Raw genomic sequence first — 13,436 nt, 5'->3', positions numbered from 1 at the left:
GGGGTCCCACCCACGGGATACAGTCCTTGATGAACCGATCCGGCGTGGGCTTCCCACAGGCAGCAGCTCTTCCAGAACTGCTCCAGATATGGGTCTGTACCACGGGGTCCATCCCTCAGGAGAAAACTGCTCCAACCTGGCTCCCCCACGGGCAGCAGCTCCTGCCAGGTCACCTGCTTCTGCATGGGCTCCTCTCCACGGGCTACAGGTCCGGCCCGGAATCTGCTCCGGCAGGGGTCTTCCACAGGCGGCAGCCTCCGTCGGTGCAGGTCCACCTGCTCCACCGTGGTCTCCTCCACGCGCTGCAGCGTGGAACCCTGCTCCACCGTGGTACTCCATGGGCTGCAGGGGGACATCCTGCTTCACCAGGGTCCTCACCACAGGCTGCAGGGGACTTCTGCTCCGGCACCTGGAGCACCTCTCCCCCTCCTTCTACACTGACCTTGGCGCCTGCAAGGCCGTTCCTCACTCCCTTCACTCTCCCAGCTGCTGTGTGGCACAGCATTTTTTTCCCTGTCTTAAATATGCTCTCACAGAGGAGCAAAACAACATCGCTTATTGGCTCAGCTCTGGTCAGCAGTGGGGCCCTTACCAAACATTGGGCAGCTTCTAGATCCTTGTCACAGAAACCACCCCTATGGCCCCCTGCTACCAAAACCTTGCCACGTAAACCCACTACAACCGATTCTAAGCATCCCATGGGAATGCTGAAAGCTTGTTTTGCTCTGTTTCATAACAATTTCTATTTCTTCTGAAAAATTTTATCCTACATCCTGAAGAATTAGAGCAAGTTTCATGTGTTTTGCCCAAGGACAATGCAGAAGCATCAATACAATGTCACACTTGAGAAACAGGTAATTTAGCTTTCACTCTAATAAAATGAGCACCTGTGCATACACAGTGTGAGACTAATTGCTCCTCATCTTATTTTTACTCACTTTTTCCTTCAGAATGAGCATTTCACATATTTTGATTCCCAAGCAGAAAGGAAGCTTGAAATTTTGGAATAAGTTTCTCCTGGTGTTAGGGACCACTACAAAAGCAATTATTTCGAGTATTCAGAAACAACCCTTATAAATAAAACCTTCGCTGACACCTTTAGAAAATTAGAACTCACCTATTGATACTGGCTTTGAACTTTATGAGCAATTCACCAGGGCCTTTTCTAATATTGTGCATTACACAAAGACTAAACCCACTTCTCTTTTGGTAATACATCTGCAAGCATACGAGTGTAAGCAAGCAGAGTACTCAGTGGCATCTTCTTACAGATGCAGACCATTCAATGTACCCAAATGCACACAATGAATTGTACTAACGTCAAGACTGTGATAACAAAAAACCTTTCAATAAACAGACCATTATTCCTCATCTATTCAGTGATGTATATCAAATTGAATTTCCCTCTGACTTAATTCTTATGCAGTCCTTCAAAAACATGTAAATTGCTGCACGCTTATAAAACGCTATCAGCATAAAGAGGGAACTCCAGTCTAAAGGCATTTATTCCCATTTTAAACAAAGATGGCAACTGAATCAAGGTGTACATAGTACTCAAAAGTTAATTTTCCATTTATTTGCTGATGTCTATTGCAGGAACTAAAGTTACAGAACCTAGCAAGCATCTCATCATCTGTAAGTGATGCAAAATATATTGTGGGCAATTCAGTTTTACCAGACTTGGCATCAGGAAAAAAATGACCAAGGCTACAACAAAATGACAACCCCAGGAACATTAATCTAGGACACTGATCTCAGCTGTACACAATTAACCTTCTTAGGGCTTTCTGCCTCCTACTCTGCTAATTCTAGCACTACATTTAGAAGCCAAAAAACAAACAAACAAACAAAAAAACAACTAACAACTTGTTCTGGCAAGTTGAAAGCCACTCAAACTCAGAAATACCTAAGTCATTCCCACCATGCTGGCTGGCCAGCATTCATTTATCTATCACCTCTCAAGAGTCTTGGCTTGCTGCTATACAGTCCTGCTTAGTGTTTCCAAATGCAGATAAAACAATTGTAAAGAATATGCAATCCACCAAGTTGATAATAGAATTACATCTAAAGCCTAAACTTCTCACCAAAGAAACTACCAGAATAGGTTTTCAAAAACTTAAATGCACAACGTATTTGAAAGAGGATTTCACAACCATGTCTACGTGAATTAGCCCTTCCCATAACTCAATACATGTATGAAATCAGATTCCTTGTTTCTATTATTGAAGGCTTTGAGATTCAGTCTCTTATTTTCCTATGAAAGAGCTGTTTTCTTCCTAATCACACTGATATATCGTTATTTTTTAATCACCACTAATTATTTACTCAGACCAATCCCTACATGACCATATTCATTTTCTAAGAAATTACTTTTAAATTAGAGCAAATCACTCATGTATCTCATGTACTTCTCAGGCTTTTTCCATGGTCAGCAAAGGCTCCCTCTCCACAACCACAATGCTGGACAGTCACAGTGCCTGCCTTCTCTGGACCTGAGTTTTAGATACACACAACATAAAGAGCCACTATTTTTGTTGATCTTTTTTTTGATCAGGTGCTCTTTCTTCAGCACAGTGCCAGAATGACTGCATACTGCAGATCTTCTGTCACTTGGCATGTTACAGCCCTAAGCATTGATATCCGTTTCTTCATTAATGCACATCATCTTGTGTAGGCTTAATTAATTTAAAGGTAGACTAAGAAAAACATCAGTTTTATATCAGGTCAAAAGAAAGCCTGACTCTAAAAGAACATTTTAAGCTGCCTTGGTAATAATTAGGCAATTTGTAAACCAACACTCCTCCTGCACACATACAACAGAAAATTAAAGTTTTGTTAACTACTGCACTGCTTTATCATAATTCAATTAAGACTCAATTAGAGGGGAAGATGTATGAGGAGTGGCTGAGGTCACTGGGCCTGTTCAGCCTGGAAAAGAGGAGGCTGAGGGGGGGGACCTTATCGCAGTCTACAGCTTCCTCGCAAGGGGGAGTGGAGAGGCAGGTGACCTATTCTCTGTAAACACCAGCGACAGAACCTGTGGGAACGGGGTTAAGCTGAGGCAGGGGAAGTTTAGGCTGGACATCAGGAAGAGGTTCTTCACCGAGAGGGTGGTCACACACTGGAACAGGCTCCCCAGGGACGTAGTCACTGCACCGAGCCTGACTGAATTTAAGAAGTGATTGGACTGTGCACATAGGCACATGGTCTACACTTTTGGGTAGACCTGTGTGGTGCCAGGAGTTGGACTTGATGATCCTTATGGGTCCCTTCCAATTCGGGATATTCTATGATTCTAAAATGCTGAGAGCCAGTAAATAAAAATTCACTCTTAAAATTCATTATCAGGTTTTTGTACAGGTATAACATGCAGTGTGACAAGTACTGCCATATGATATGTATTTGAGTTGGTACCATCTGTATTACAAGCAGTGGAGTGAGGCAGAATCAGATTGATATAGTCATTTAAGGCTGTGTATTCTATCAGTTTTCCAAGAAAGCCTCCCTAAGCTCATTTTATTTTAAAGTAGGAGACATAAACAATCAACTACCTGTTTCAGAAAGTGCTTTTTGATCCCATATAAGACACCTTCTTAAGGAAAGTTTGTTTGCCCCAACCTCAGAGTTGGATTTTTCACCAATTCTTCCACTGCAGTCTAATTCTTCTCCCAGATTTTCCCTGGGAACACCTTTCTCTGCACTTCCAAAAAATTAGAGTCAGGAGCACAGCCCAAATCCTGCTGGGAACTATTCAGCAATACCTGTCTTTAGCTACTCTTCTGGAGCCTGAAATACAAAGTCAGACCCATTACCTGTTTGAACTGAAAACCCTGTAACTGGAGGCCTCCTGCCAGAAGACAGCGTTGTTCTGAGCGACAACTTCTGTCATTCAGCTCTTCCAGGCCAGATTTTGCAGAAGCAGGAGAAAAAATTTTAACATCCACCACAGCCTCAGAAGAGTACGCATCTGATAGCTGCCTATTAGCAGCCTTCACTGGCTATTCTTTCAGTAATATGCGAAGAAGTGTACAGCTATGCAACCTTGTCAGCTGCTTCCTCTTAAACATGGCATATCCTTGTCGGGGGCATTGAAACTTTGCCTTTCTTACAAGCACCACTCAAACTGAAGGCACAGAGCTGCTTCAGCTGTGTGCAATGAACAATCTGCCATTGCTTCTGGACCAAATTTCTGCCTCTGAGCCTCAGCAACCCACCTGATTGCCCTGGCTGTAACACGGCTTTGGCCAACCCCGACGAGCACTCCAGCTTTTCCAACACAGCTGCTGAGTCCTGCTGTAACCTCACCTCGTCAGGCTCCTGATCTTCCCTGGGCTGATGGTCCCCTGCCGTCCCTGCCCAGCCGTTAGGTGCATCTCATCCACCCCAATTTCTAACACCTCACTGAAGCACACACAGAACCTTACAGACAGGCCCTAAAGTTAGTATAGTTAATGGTCTATGCGAAGGCAAAAGATACCTTTAAGTAAAAAGTTTGGAGAATGTCAGACAATTCAGAGAGTGATCATATGAAAAACCGGTAAAAATAAAAACCTTCTTGAGTTCTCAACCATTTACCACTGCTAAACGTGTACTTCGCCTTTATCTCTGCCACATACCTGTATTTAAGGAGCTCTCCTAACCTACACGCAGACAGCCAGGAGCAGTGCCTTCTATCACAGCAGCCATTTACCAGGCATGCTGCGAGCAGCGCCAGTCAGCACCGCGCAGCGCTGGCACCTCAGCAGCGCCCGACACCCTCGGGCGCAGGAGGACGCGGCCTCACCTGGCTCCTGGAGGCGGCAGGGCGCAGCGCTGAGGTGCGGGGGGCGCCTCGCGGCAGCGCCTCCGTTTTCTCCTCAGCGCACCAAGGGCTGCGGCCACCCCGGGCTTTCTCCTCGACCGCCCGCGCCCAGCCCCGCGGGAGGGAGAGAGGCAGGCAGCGGGGACACCCACCTGCCGCCGCCGTGAGGGGAGCGGCCCGGGCCCGCCGCTGCCTTCGCGCCACCGCCTCGTGCCGCCGCGGGCGGGAAGGCGGCCGGTGCAGCAGCGGCAGGAAGGGGCCCCGGGGGAAAGGCGGGAACGGGGCAGCGCGGGGCTCGCGCCCGCTGACAGAAAAGGCGGGAGGCGCCGCGCGCTGTCTGACCAAATCGACTTTATTGCTTCCGACGGCCTGAGCCACTCCGGGCACATACACGTCACAGTTTCTCTTAATAAAAACATAGGCACAGGGATTTAAAAAACAGCAGTAACATGAAATAAAAAGTCATAACTTATTTAAATAAAACAGTTGCTTTGTTTCCGGCTTTCAGCTCTCGCCAGGTTCCTCATGTACAAACACAGCACAGTGCAATTAAGAATAATTAATTGTTCATTTTCTACTTTTTTTTTCTTCTTTATATATATATATATATATAAAATACATTTAGAAGATATATACAAAATCATCTCGGTGAACATTATAACAAAAATCTGTTCTCAACTTCTACAGGATGAATGATAAAAACAAGTAAAGCTCAAATTGTGACAGGGTAATTTCCACAATATTAATTAATAAGTATGAATATGGCAACAAGTACAGAGCCTATTCCATTCCAAAAATATTCTGAACAACAGTGAGCGCATTTAAAACCTTTAACAAGACTGTATATCATTCATTAAAACCTTGGTTTTCATCAGGATTGTTCCACTGATAAGAACGGTCCATCTCTGTCCATTACAATATAAGAAACTACACAGAAGGCAAACAGCTGATTTAATTGGTCCCTGTGATGCCGCTTCACAGTGCAAAAGGCCTCAATGTCCAGCAATTTATTTCCAAACCCCTCAGACAAAAAGGGAGTGGAGGGCGGCATTTCAGAAGGTGGGAAGAATCCCACACCTCAAAAGCTCTGCTAGCAGCACACAGGCAGTTCGGAACAGCTTTAAGCACATATGGCCACGAGTTTAACGGACAGGTATACATGGGCAGATTCCCTACATGCCGAAATAAGCAAACATTTAGTGACTTAAATAAAAATAAAAAAATAATAATAATAATAAAACAATTATTAAACTACTTGAAAGATTATTTAGCATTGTAGTAGAAGAGAACTGTGTTGAAAGCAAGCAGAGGGAAAAAATGGCAGGAACATTGTTCTGCAGTTAACGCTGCTGCACAATCCAAGCCCTGAGCTCCTTGCATGGCCACGCTGGAACATGGCACGAGTGGCTGCCACCATACCTGGTCTAGCTGAAAGGGGTTGGCTTCACTGACAAATGTCTCAGAGCTCAACTGATCAAAGCAGAACTAAGGAAATTTGCGGGGGGGGGAAAAAAAAAAAAAAAAAAAAAAAGCAGACATACAAACAAACTCACTGTGCTCCCTCCTTCCCCCTGTATTGTTTAATAAATCTCCTATTGCTCAATCTAGGGTATGGGTCAGCCAAGTGAACTACCAATATAACCCCAGTTTGACGAAGCGACAAAATAGTCACTTAAAACATCACGCCTCTCAGCTTTGTAGCTGGAAAGGCTGGACTCAAACTTATGTGGTTCTTTGTGGGAAGAGCCCCTCAAAATTTGGTAAGAGAAGAGGAAAAGGCATGAGAGCACTGGCGTTAAATTGCCACACCATCCTTGATTTAAAATGGAGTTTAAAACAATGCCAGGCTGGCCATGGATCCATCTCAAACTTCTAGTATCCAGCTGGCTGTGATGAGGTAAGGCTTATTAGAACAACTAAAACTATTGGTAAAAAAAAAAAAAAAGAAATAAAGAGATGGCCAAAGAATCTGTAGCTGCACAGTTCTAACTTTCCCTAGTTGACCAAAATGACCTCATCTTCTCTTGGGGGACCAAAACAAAAACAAAAAAACAAGTCAACTCCCTTTCCAACATTGCTAGCCCAAGGAGCAGATTTGAACTAAAACCCTAACAAGCAGAGGCAGTTTCTTGTTTTAATATAAATTAGCTAATACAAATAAATGATTAACTGACCTAGAAACCTTAGCCTGATCTTGTAATACTTGTGCAATATCTACCATTCTCCGGGTTTTACTAGTATTCTACCTTAAAAATTAAACAGAAAGCTAAGAGAACACCTTTCAGTCAAATGAGAAGTCCATGCTCCCTCTCCTTACTTGTCCAGACACGTCATAGGCCATGGCAACACAAGAGATGAAATAAAAGGAAATGAAAGCAATAGTATCAAAATGCAGTGTCATATTTGCCAAAACATTCCTTCTCCTGTTTCACATTTTCTATACCTACTTTCTCTTGCCCTTCCTTCAACATTCCCAGTCCAGGTTCACCTCTACTCCCTACACATCACTTCTTTTACTCACTTGCTTCCCCACTGCTTTTGCCCCCTCCCCACTTCCTTCAATTTAAGTTATTATTCTTCCCTCAACTCATACTTTCTGCCTCTCTTCTGCAATCCTTCTTGTACATTTCCTTCCTTTCACAGAAATACTTTCTTGTCAACTGCATTTTAGCCTTTACCTAAGAAAGGATGCAAAAGTATAAATAAAAGTAGCACATTTTTCTTTCTCAGAAACTGGATTACAGGCAAAATTAACCTAATACCAGTTTTCAAAACCTGGTTCACACCTTCAGCTCTAAAACCTGAAGCTGGAAGTGATCATTGTAAAGCCAAACCAAATCATTTTTCCTGTCAATCTATTTTTCTTTCTAGGAGGTTTGCTTTGTGATTTTTGATTTATTAAATGGCAAAATAAATATGAATTTTTAACAACCAGTATATTCAATACAAACAATAACCTCATCTATGTGCATTTTTTGTACCAATTGAACAACACTGGTTTATATTATATGGATTGATAGTTAGGCTGATACAACTTCCTAGCACAAAGGAGTTATCTCAGAATGCTAGTTTACTCAATTTTCAATAAAACCCCCTGGAATAAAATACAGGTATGTGCAGTTTGGGTTACATTTGAATGGCACCTATGTAAATAGGTGTTAATGAATCTCCAATTTGCTGACAAAGTAAAATAAAAAATAAGAAAGTCTAATAAAGACTAAAGACTTTTTATATATACTCTGGCTTTTTTTAAGTGCCCTGTTTTGGTGAGGCATCCCCCCATCACTCTGTAAAAATGTTTCATTTGGGTACATGACAACTTCTATGCCTCTACAGATTTTTATTTTTTTTTTTAATCTTTCCTCATACAAAAAATGCCCTGAGACATCTCATTCTCTGTGGCAAAAATCAGTTGTACTCAACTGACCAATGGCAGCTGTGTTAGTCTTCTATCCACCAGCCACAGATGATGGCCACAGCACAATTCTTATTGGAATAGAGAACTGTTTACTGCTAGGCTGATGAAATCAAGGTTATGATGGCACTATGATTTTCTCCTCAATGACAGCAATAGCAGAGTGAGTATTGCACACAGCCAATGACACCTGTCAGATATCTGCTATCAGATATGCTATAAGCAAATACAAAAATCATATAAAATTTTCTTTAAGACTCAGTAACAAATTCCCTGACTGAAATAATGCGTATAGACTTAGTCATTGTGCAAAATGTGAATTATTCTGCAGTTAAGGAATATCAGTAGAAAACCCACATCCTGAGTGCAGTTGATATCACAAATAGACTTAAGTATCCCAAAAAGCCCAATATATAAAAGCACACATGTGGTGCCTGTGCTGCAGCATTTCCCTGGAAATCTGCATCCCCACAATATTCTAAAATGCTCAGTGGATGTTTAACAACATTATCCAGTTGTTGGTGTTGTTTGAGAAGTGGGAAGCATCATACCAAGGATTCAGACTAAAGTCAAGGTCTGCTGTCAGGACTGCTTTTTCAGCAAGGATGAAACTTTGCTCTGTTCCCTGCCCATGGAATGCTAATGACACTAGGATATGCTGCTTCTCCTCTGAAGAGTGGCTTTTCTTTGCTGAAGATCCTCACCATCACTTTCACAGTTTCTCTGAAATAAAGAGGCACATTGTTTCAGTCACATAAATGTAATACCACACTGCTAAATATGGCACTCTGGTATTATTAGCGTATCTGGTATTATTAGGTATCATTAGCGTAGAGGTAACAGAAGGATCCCAGATTTTCATTCCAGGTCACATGCAGTGACGGGTCCCCCACCCTCCATCACACTGCTGGTGACAAGAGTAGCTGTGCAGACTCCCCACAGCCACTCATTGCTCATTCAGACAGGACAGTTACTGCTCTGGTATATGAAATGGTTGTCACCACGGTATTGCTGTCATACGGTATATGGGACATAATCTGCAGCCTCCATGCTGTTCCTTTATAGAATAAATGTGGCAAGCACCTACAGGCCATGTGGAATCACCATTTCTCTTTGTCCAACATTTCTGGAACAATGCAACTACAGAGGCATTAGCAGCACACAAAGGATGCTGTGGTCTTATCTGGTTTCCCACTCAAAACCATGCCCATCTTGTTGGCCTGTACATCCATGCAAGCATAGTAAAATTCAATTCATATTAAAATATCCCTCTCTTCTTCCTCTTTGAAAAAGGTACCTACCAAACTTTCATCCTGTATTAGGACCTTTTTCACCAGTGAACGAGATAAGTGGTTGCAAAACGAGACAATGCTGTAAGAAAGCTATGGAGAAAGGGAAGAACAAGAATTAGACAACACCGATGCATTGCAGACACATGCAAAGAAATTTCATTTTTCTAATGGATCTTACAATTTTACTTTTACAAGCTCTGTCTTGCCCTCTGATCCCTATCTAACTCAAGAAGCCTTAGACGAGCAGGATTAAAAGCTTACTGTCATACCTTCCATCGCCTTCTGGCATATTGCCTTTTGAAGTTTTCCAAGTTAACAACAGATTCTCGCCGTACCAAAGCTTGTTGCTTGTCCACTGGCTGGAAGATAAAGATTGCAATTTTATTGCTCGGCTTCCTTTGGTGCATAAGGACAGCATGGCTCAGTTTTCTGTACTCCTGTTGACCAGGTGTTTTTATAGATTAAGTTCCCCACCAAGCCTTCTCTTTTTGATACTGAACAATCCCACCTCTCTCAGCCTCTCCCCATTTATCAGATGCTCCAATCCCTTCATCACCTTAGTAGCACTTCATCAAACTCACTCCAGCATGTTTTGCTGAAAACATCACAATAAAATGGGAAAAGGTTAGCTGTAATTGAGTATTAGTTAGCAGGATATATGGTACAGCATATCTGAAGAAAATTCAGACTATGTTCTTTAACCATACCCAAAATGAGAGCACGAGACACCGATATCCTGGCAGTAAATGTATGAGGAAAGAATTACAGTATCTAATAATGGAAAAAAAAAAACAAAACAAACAAAAAAAACCATATACATCAAAATTCAGACACATGCTTAAAATTTTGGGATGCCAACCTGGAGATAAAGAACAGATATTCTGCAGACCCTTACACAGCCCTTCTGAAAATGAAGTACTTTTGAACTCCAAATCCACATCAATATATCCATAAGACCAGACACTTGTATTCGACTGGGGATGACATAATAAAAGCTCAGTACCAGATCTGGTAAAAGTGGAAGAAAAAGGCTGGGAGACAACCCTTCAAAACTTATGGAGTGACAACCATTTCAGCTCATCTGGAATTTACTTATGTAGGAGGTGGACAACTCAGAAATATTTGTACTGAGCTGGACTAGAATGCAACCAAGGCAGACAACCAAAGAAAGAGTAGTAAAGGACAATTAAAAACACATCAGTGAGGATTAAACATTTTTTCAAGCAAAGTAATAATGTTTATGAGACAACAAATGTCACTCATCTCCTCAAATGCTGTGGATACCGTTCTGATTTCTACAAATACTGAGTTGTGGGCTAGACATGCTTCGCATCTAGATGTACACACCATTTGTGCACTGTTGAACTAGGGCATATAAAGACTAAATATCATTTCCTCATGTTGCAAGTGGCTAGCATGGTACAACAAAAACCTTAACCAGAAATCAATTTGAAGTGGAAAAAAATGTCACTGGCTAAATGTCAGCTGTGTAATCATCATGAAAAATTTCTGAGTGACCTTTTGGCAGTACAGCCATCAGCAAATCAAAACAGCCCACTTTACAACACTCCCAACTGTTAATAACTGCCTATCAGTTTCTAAGTAGCCTGCAAAGCAACGTCCCTGTCATTTTCTCAGTCATTAGAATACCTTTGCAAGCAGTATATCAATTACCTCCTTTGGCTGTGGGAACCCTAGCCTCAAGGACTGAATCACAGATATATTAACCTCAGCCAATCACACTTGGGAACAAAGTGGCCTCATTTCATGTTCTTTCTCATCATGCCAGGGCATTTGTTCATAAAGAAAATCTATATGAACAGAGGACATGAAATTACAGCTGAGGGAAGGCGGACTCTCTTTCTTGAGAGTCTTCTGAAGATATCAACCCTCACTGGGCTCTAGGTTATTTTTAAAGATTAAAACTCTCTTCCTTATTTAAAAAAAAAAAAAAGTTTTGATGCAGGGATGCTTGGCTCCTACCTCTCTAATTCTTGTAGCTGTATAACAGTCACCTCGCAGCAAATTCATGCAGCTAAGTAAAGAGGCTGCAAACTAGCTGCAGAACCTAGCCTGCAAACCTTCCCAGTACACAGAAGCCCAACATCTCTTTTTCAGTCACTAACTACATCATCAAGGAAGAATTGTGTCCTACATAAAGAACAATTTATTGTGTCAAAAAATGGAGGTACATCTGTGAACATTATATTGCATAATCAAGTGACTTCTTTGAAATACAAGACAGCAGGGCAGGATTCAAGCTTGGGCCAACTTTTCTTTTACTTTCTAAAACTTAAGAAAAAACATCATAGCAAGAACACTACTCTCAAATCGATTGTAGCTTTGTGACATCAGCATTACTGTAGAAAGCAAATCAGATGTCTATGCTTGTTATCACTCACATTAATATTTGCACTGCAAAATTACATACATAGTGATTTGATCAGTTCAATAAATTCCCAGCTCTGTCTTTCAAATGAATCTCTTTGGTATGGGACAGGAAACTTAACTGAATTTTAAACTGAAGAATAAACTGTTAGCTTATACCTTTTAGTGGTAAAAGATCCCAACCTGAATAACAGGCCTAAAAAAAATAATTTGAACCATTCTTCATTGGCAGACATTTCACAGCGAATTTCCAAGGTACTAAATGTTAAATTACTACATCATTTACTTTGTGCTGGAGCACAGATTTAATTTGCAAATATTTCTCCCTTCTGTTCTGCCCATAGCAGGTCTACATGACTGTTTCCTTTATCCAGCCAAAGATGCTACCAGAAATTCTTTATGGGTTTCCAGGCACCCGGCCTTGAGTAAGTACAGGCTGAACTACTTGCTTTTCCACATTCGTTACTTGGTACACTTTAGGAACCATAAACTATAAGCAGTGCAAAAGGCCACAGGGTTAGATGTGGTCCGTACCGCAATGATAACCTACCTCCTGCAAGTTCAGACACTAAACACTGGAAAATAACTTCAATGCTACAAACTTTAGTACTAGGATTTATGGTTTTGCAGCTTTGCAGCTTGTGCAATACATCAGAATTTCTATTTCAGTTCTAGGTGATGTTTTTATTTAGAGATTATGAACTGATTTGTTTGTTTTTTAAAAAAAAAAACTGCTGTACATAGAGAGAAGCAGCAAAGCCCACATCTAATCCAACCTACGACATTACTGATTTGATTCTGCTACATCAAGATTCAACCCTGCAAGGAATTCTTCACAGCAAGATCTGTTTAATAGGTCCATTAGTGATTCATTAATATCTTTGCTGAAAACAGAGTCAAAGTTTCCATTCACACAGGCTTCATTTCCATTTTCCGGTTGAAAACTACTCATTAAATCCTGTATCCACTTAAGATCTTCAGAAAGTTCTTGACTGAGAGATTCATATTGACTCTGCAGATCAGCGTATTTCCCAGTTATGCCTTTGAGACTAGCACCTACAGTCTTGATATCGTCTTGTAGATGCCTCTTCAGGGATTCAATTTTACGATATTCATACTTCAGTTGAGAGAGCTTGTGCCTCACACTTTCATTCTCTTCTTTATACCAAGCTTCTTTCTCATTATAAATGGAAACCAGAGCATCAATGTCCTCCTGCAAAGAATCATGGGATGCAGCCAAATTGCTGAAATTTCGTTCCATAAGTGAAATGTCTTCTACTACCCGTGCAAAGCGCTCAAAGTTGATATAGGTGTTGTTGGGAGGCATACTCGAATGGCATTTTATGGTGTACTCTCTCAGCCGTTTTGTCTTCAGCTGTGTGTTCTCAACCTTCTTTTCTTCGACTTTTGTTTCTTCCTTCAGCTGGTGAGTCTTCAGATAGAGGAAGCAGTATTACTGAACATTTACAAGGCAGTGCAATAATTCAAAGTCTACACAAAGGATGCAGCCTGAATTTTCACAATTCTGGAAGATTCTTTG

General features: G+C 41.5%; 1 protein-coding gene across 3 annotated transcripts in view; it reads right to left on the bottom strand.

The window, feature by feature from the left end:
* Positions 1–5,403: 5,403 nt before the first annotated feature.
* Positions 5,404–13,436, bottom strand: part of DAPK2 (death associated protein kinase 2) — a 46,881-nt gene continuing 38,848 nt past the window's right edge. For 2 of the 3 annotated variants that reach the window (XM_068695511.1, XM_068695510.1), the window contains exon 10: positions 12,623–13,328. In XM_068695511.1, coding sequence (XP_068551612.1) covers positions 12,681–13,328 — 648 coding nt within the window. In that variant the 3' untranslated portion in view covers positions 12,623–12,680. Of the gene's footprint in view, positions 8,940–9,517; positions 9,599–9,777; positions 9,868–12,622; positions 13,329–13,436 lie in introns of those variants that run through there. The other variant, XM_068695512.1, reaches the window with a different exon arrangement.

Source organism: Anas acuta, chromosome 12 (assembly GCF_963932015.1).
Source record: "Anas acuta chromosome 12, bAnaAcu1.1, whole genome shotgun sequence".
Classification (NCBI taxonomy): Eukaryota; Metazoa; Chordata; class Aves; order Anseriformes; family Anatidae; genus Anas; species Anas acuta.
Note: the sequence above shows the minus strand (reverse complement) of the source record. Positions and strands in the feature narration are given on the sequence as shown.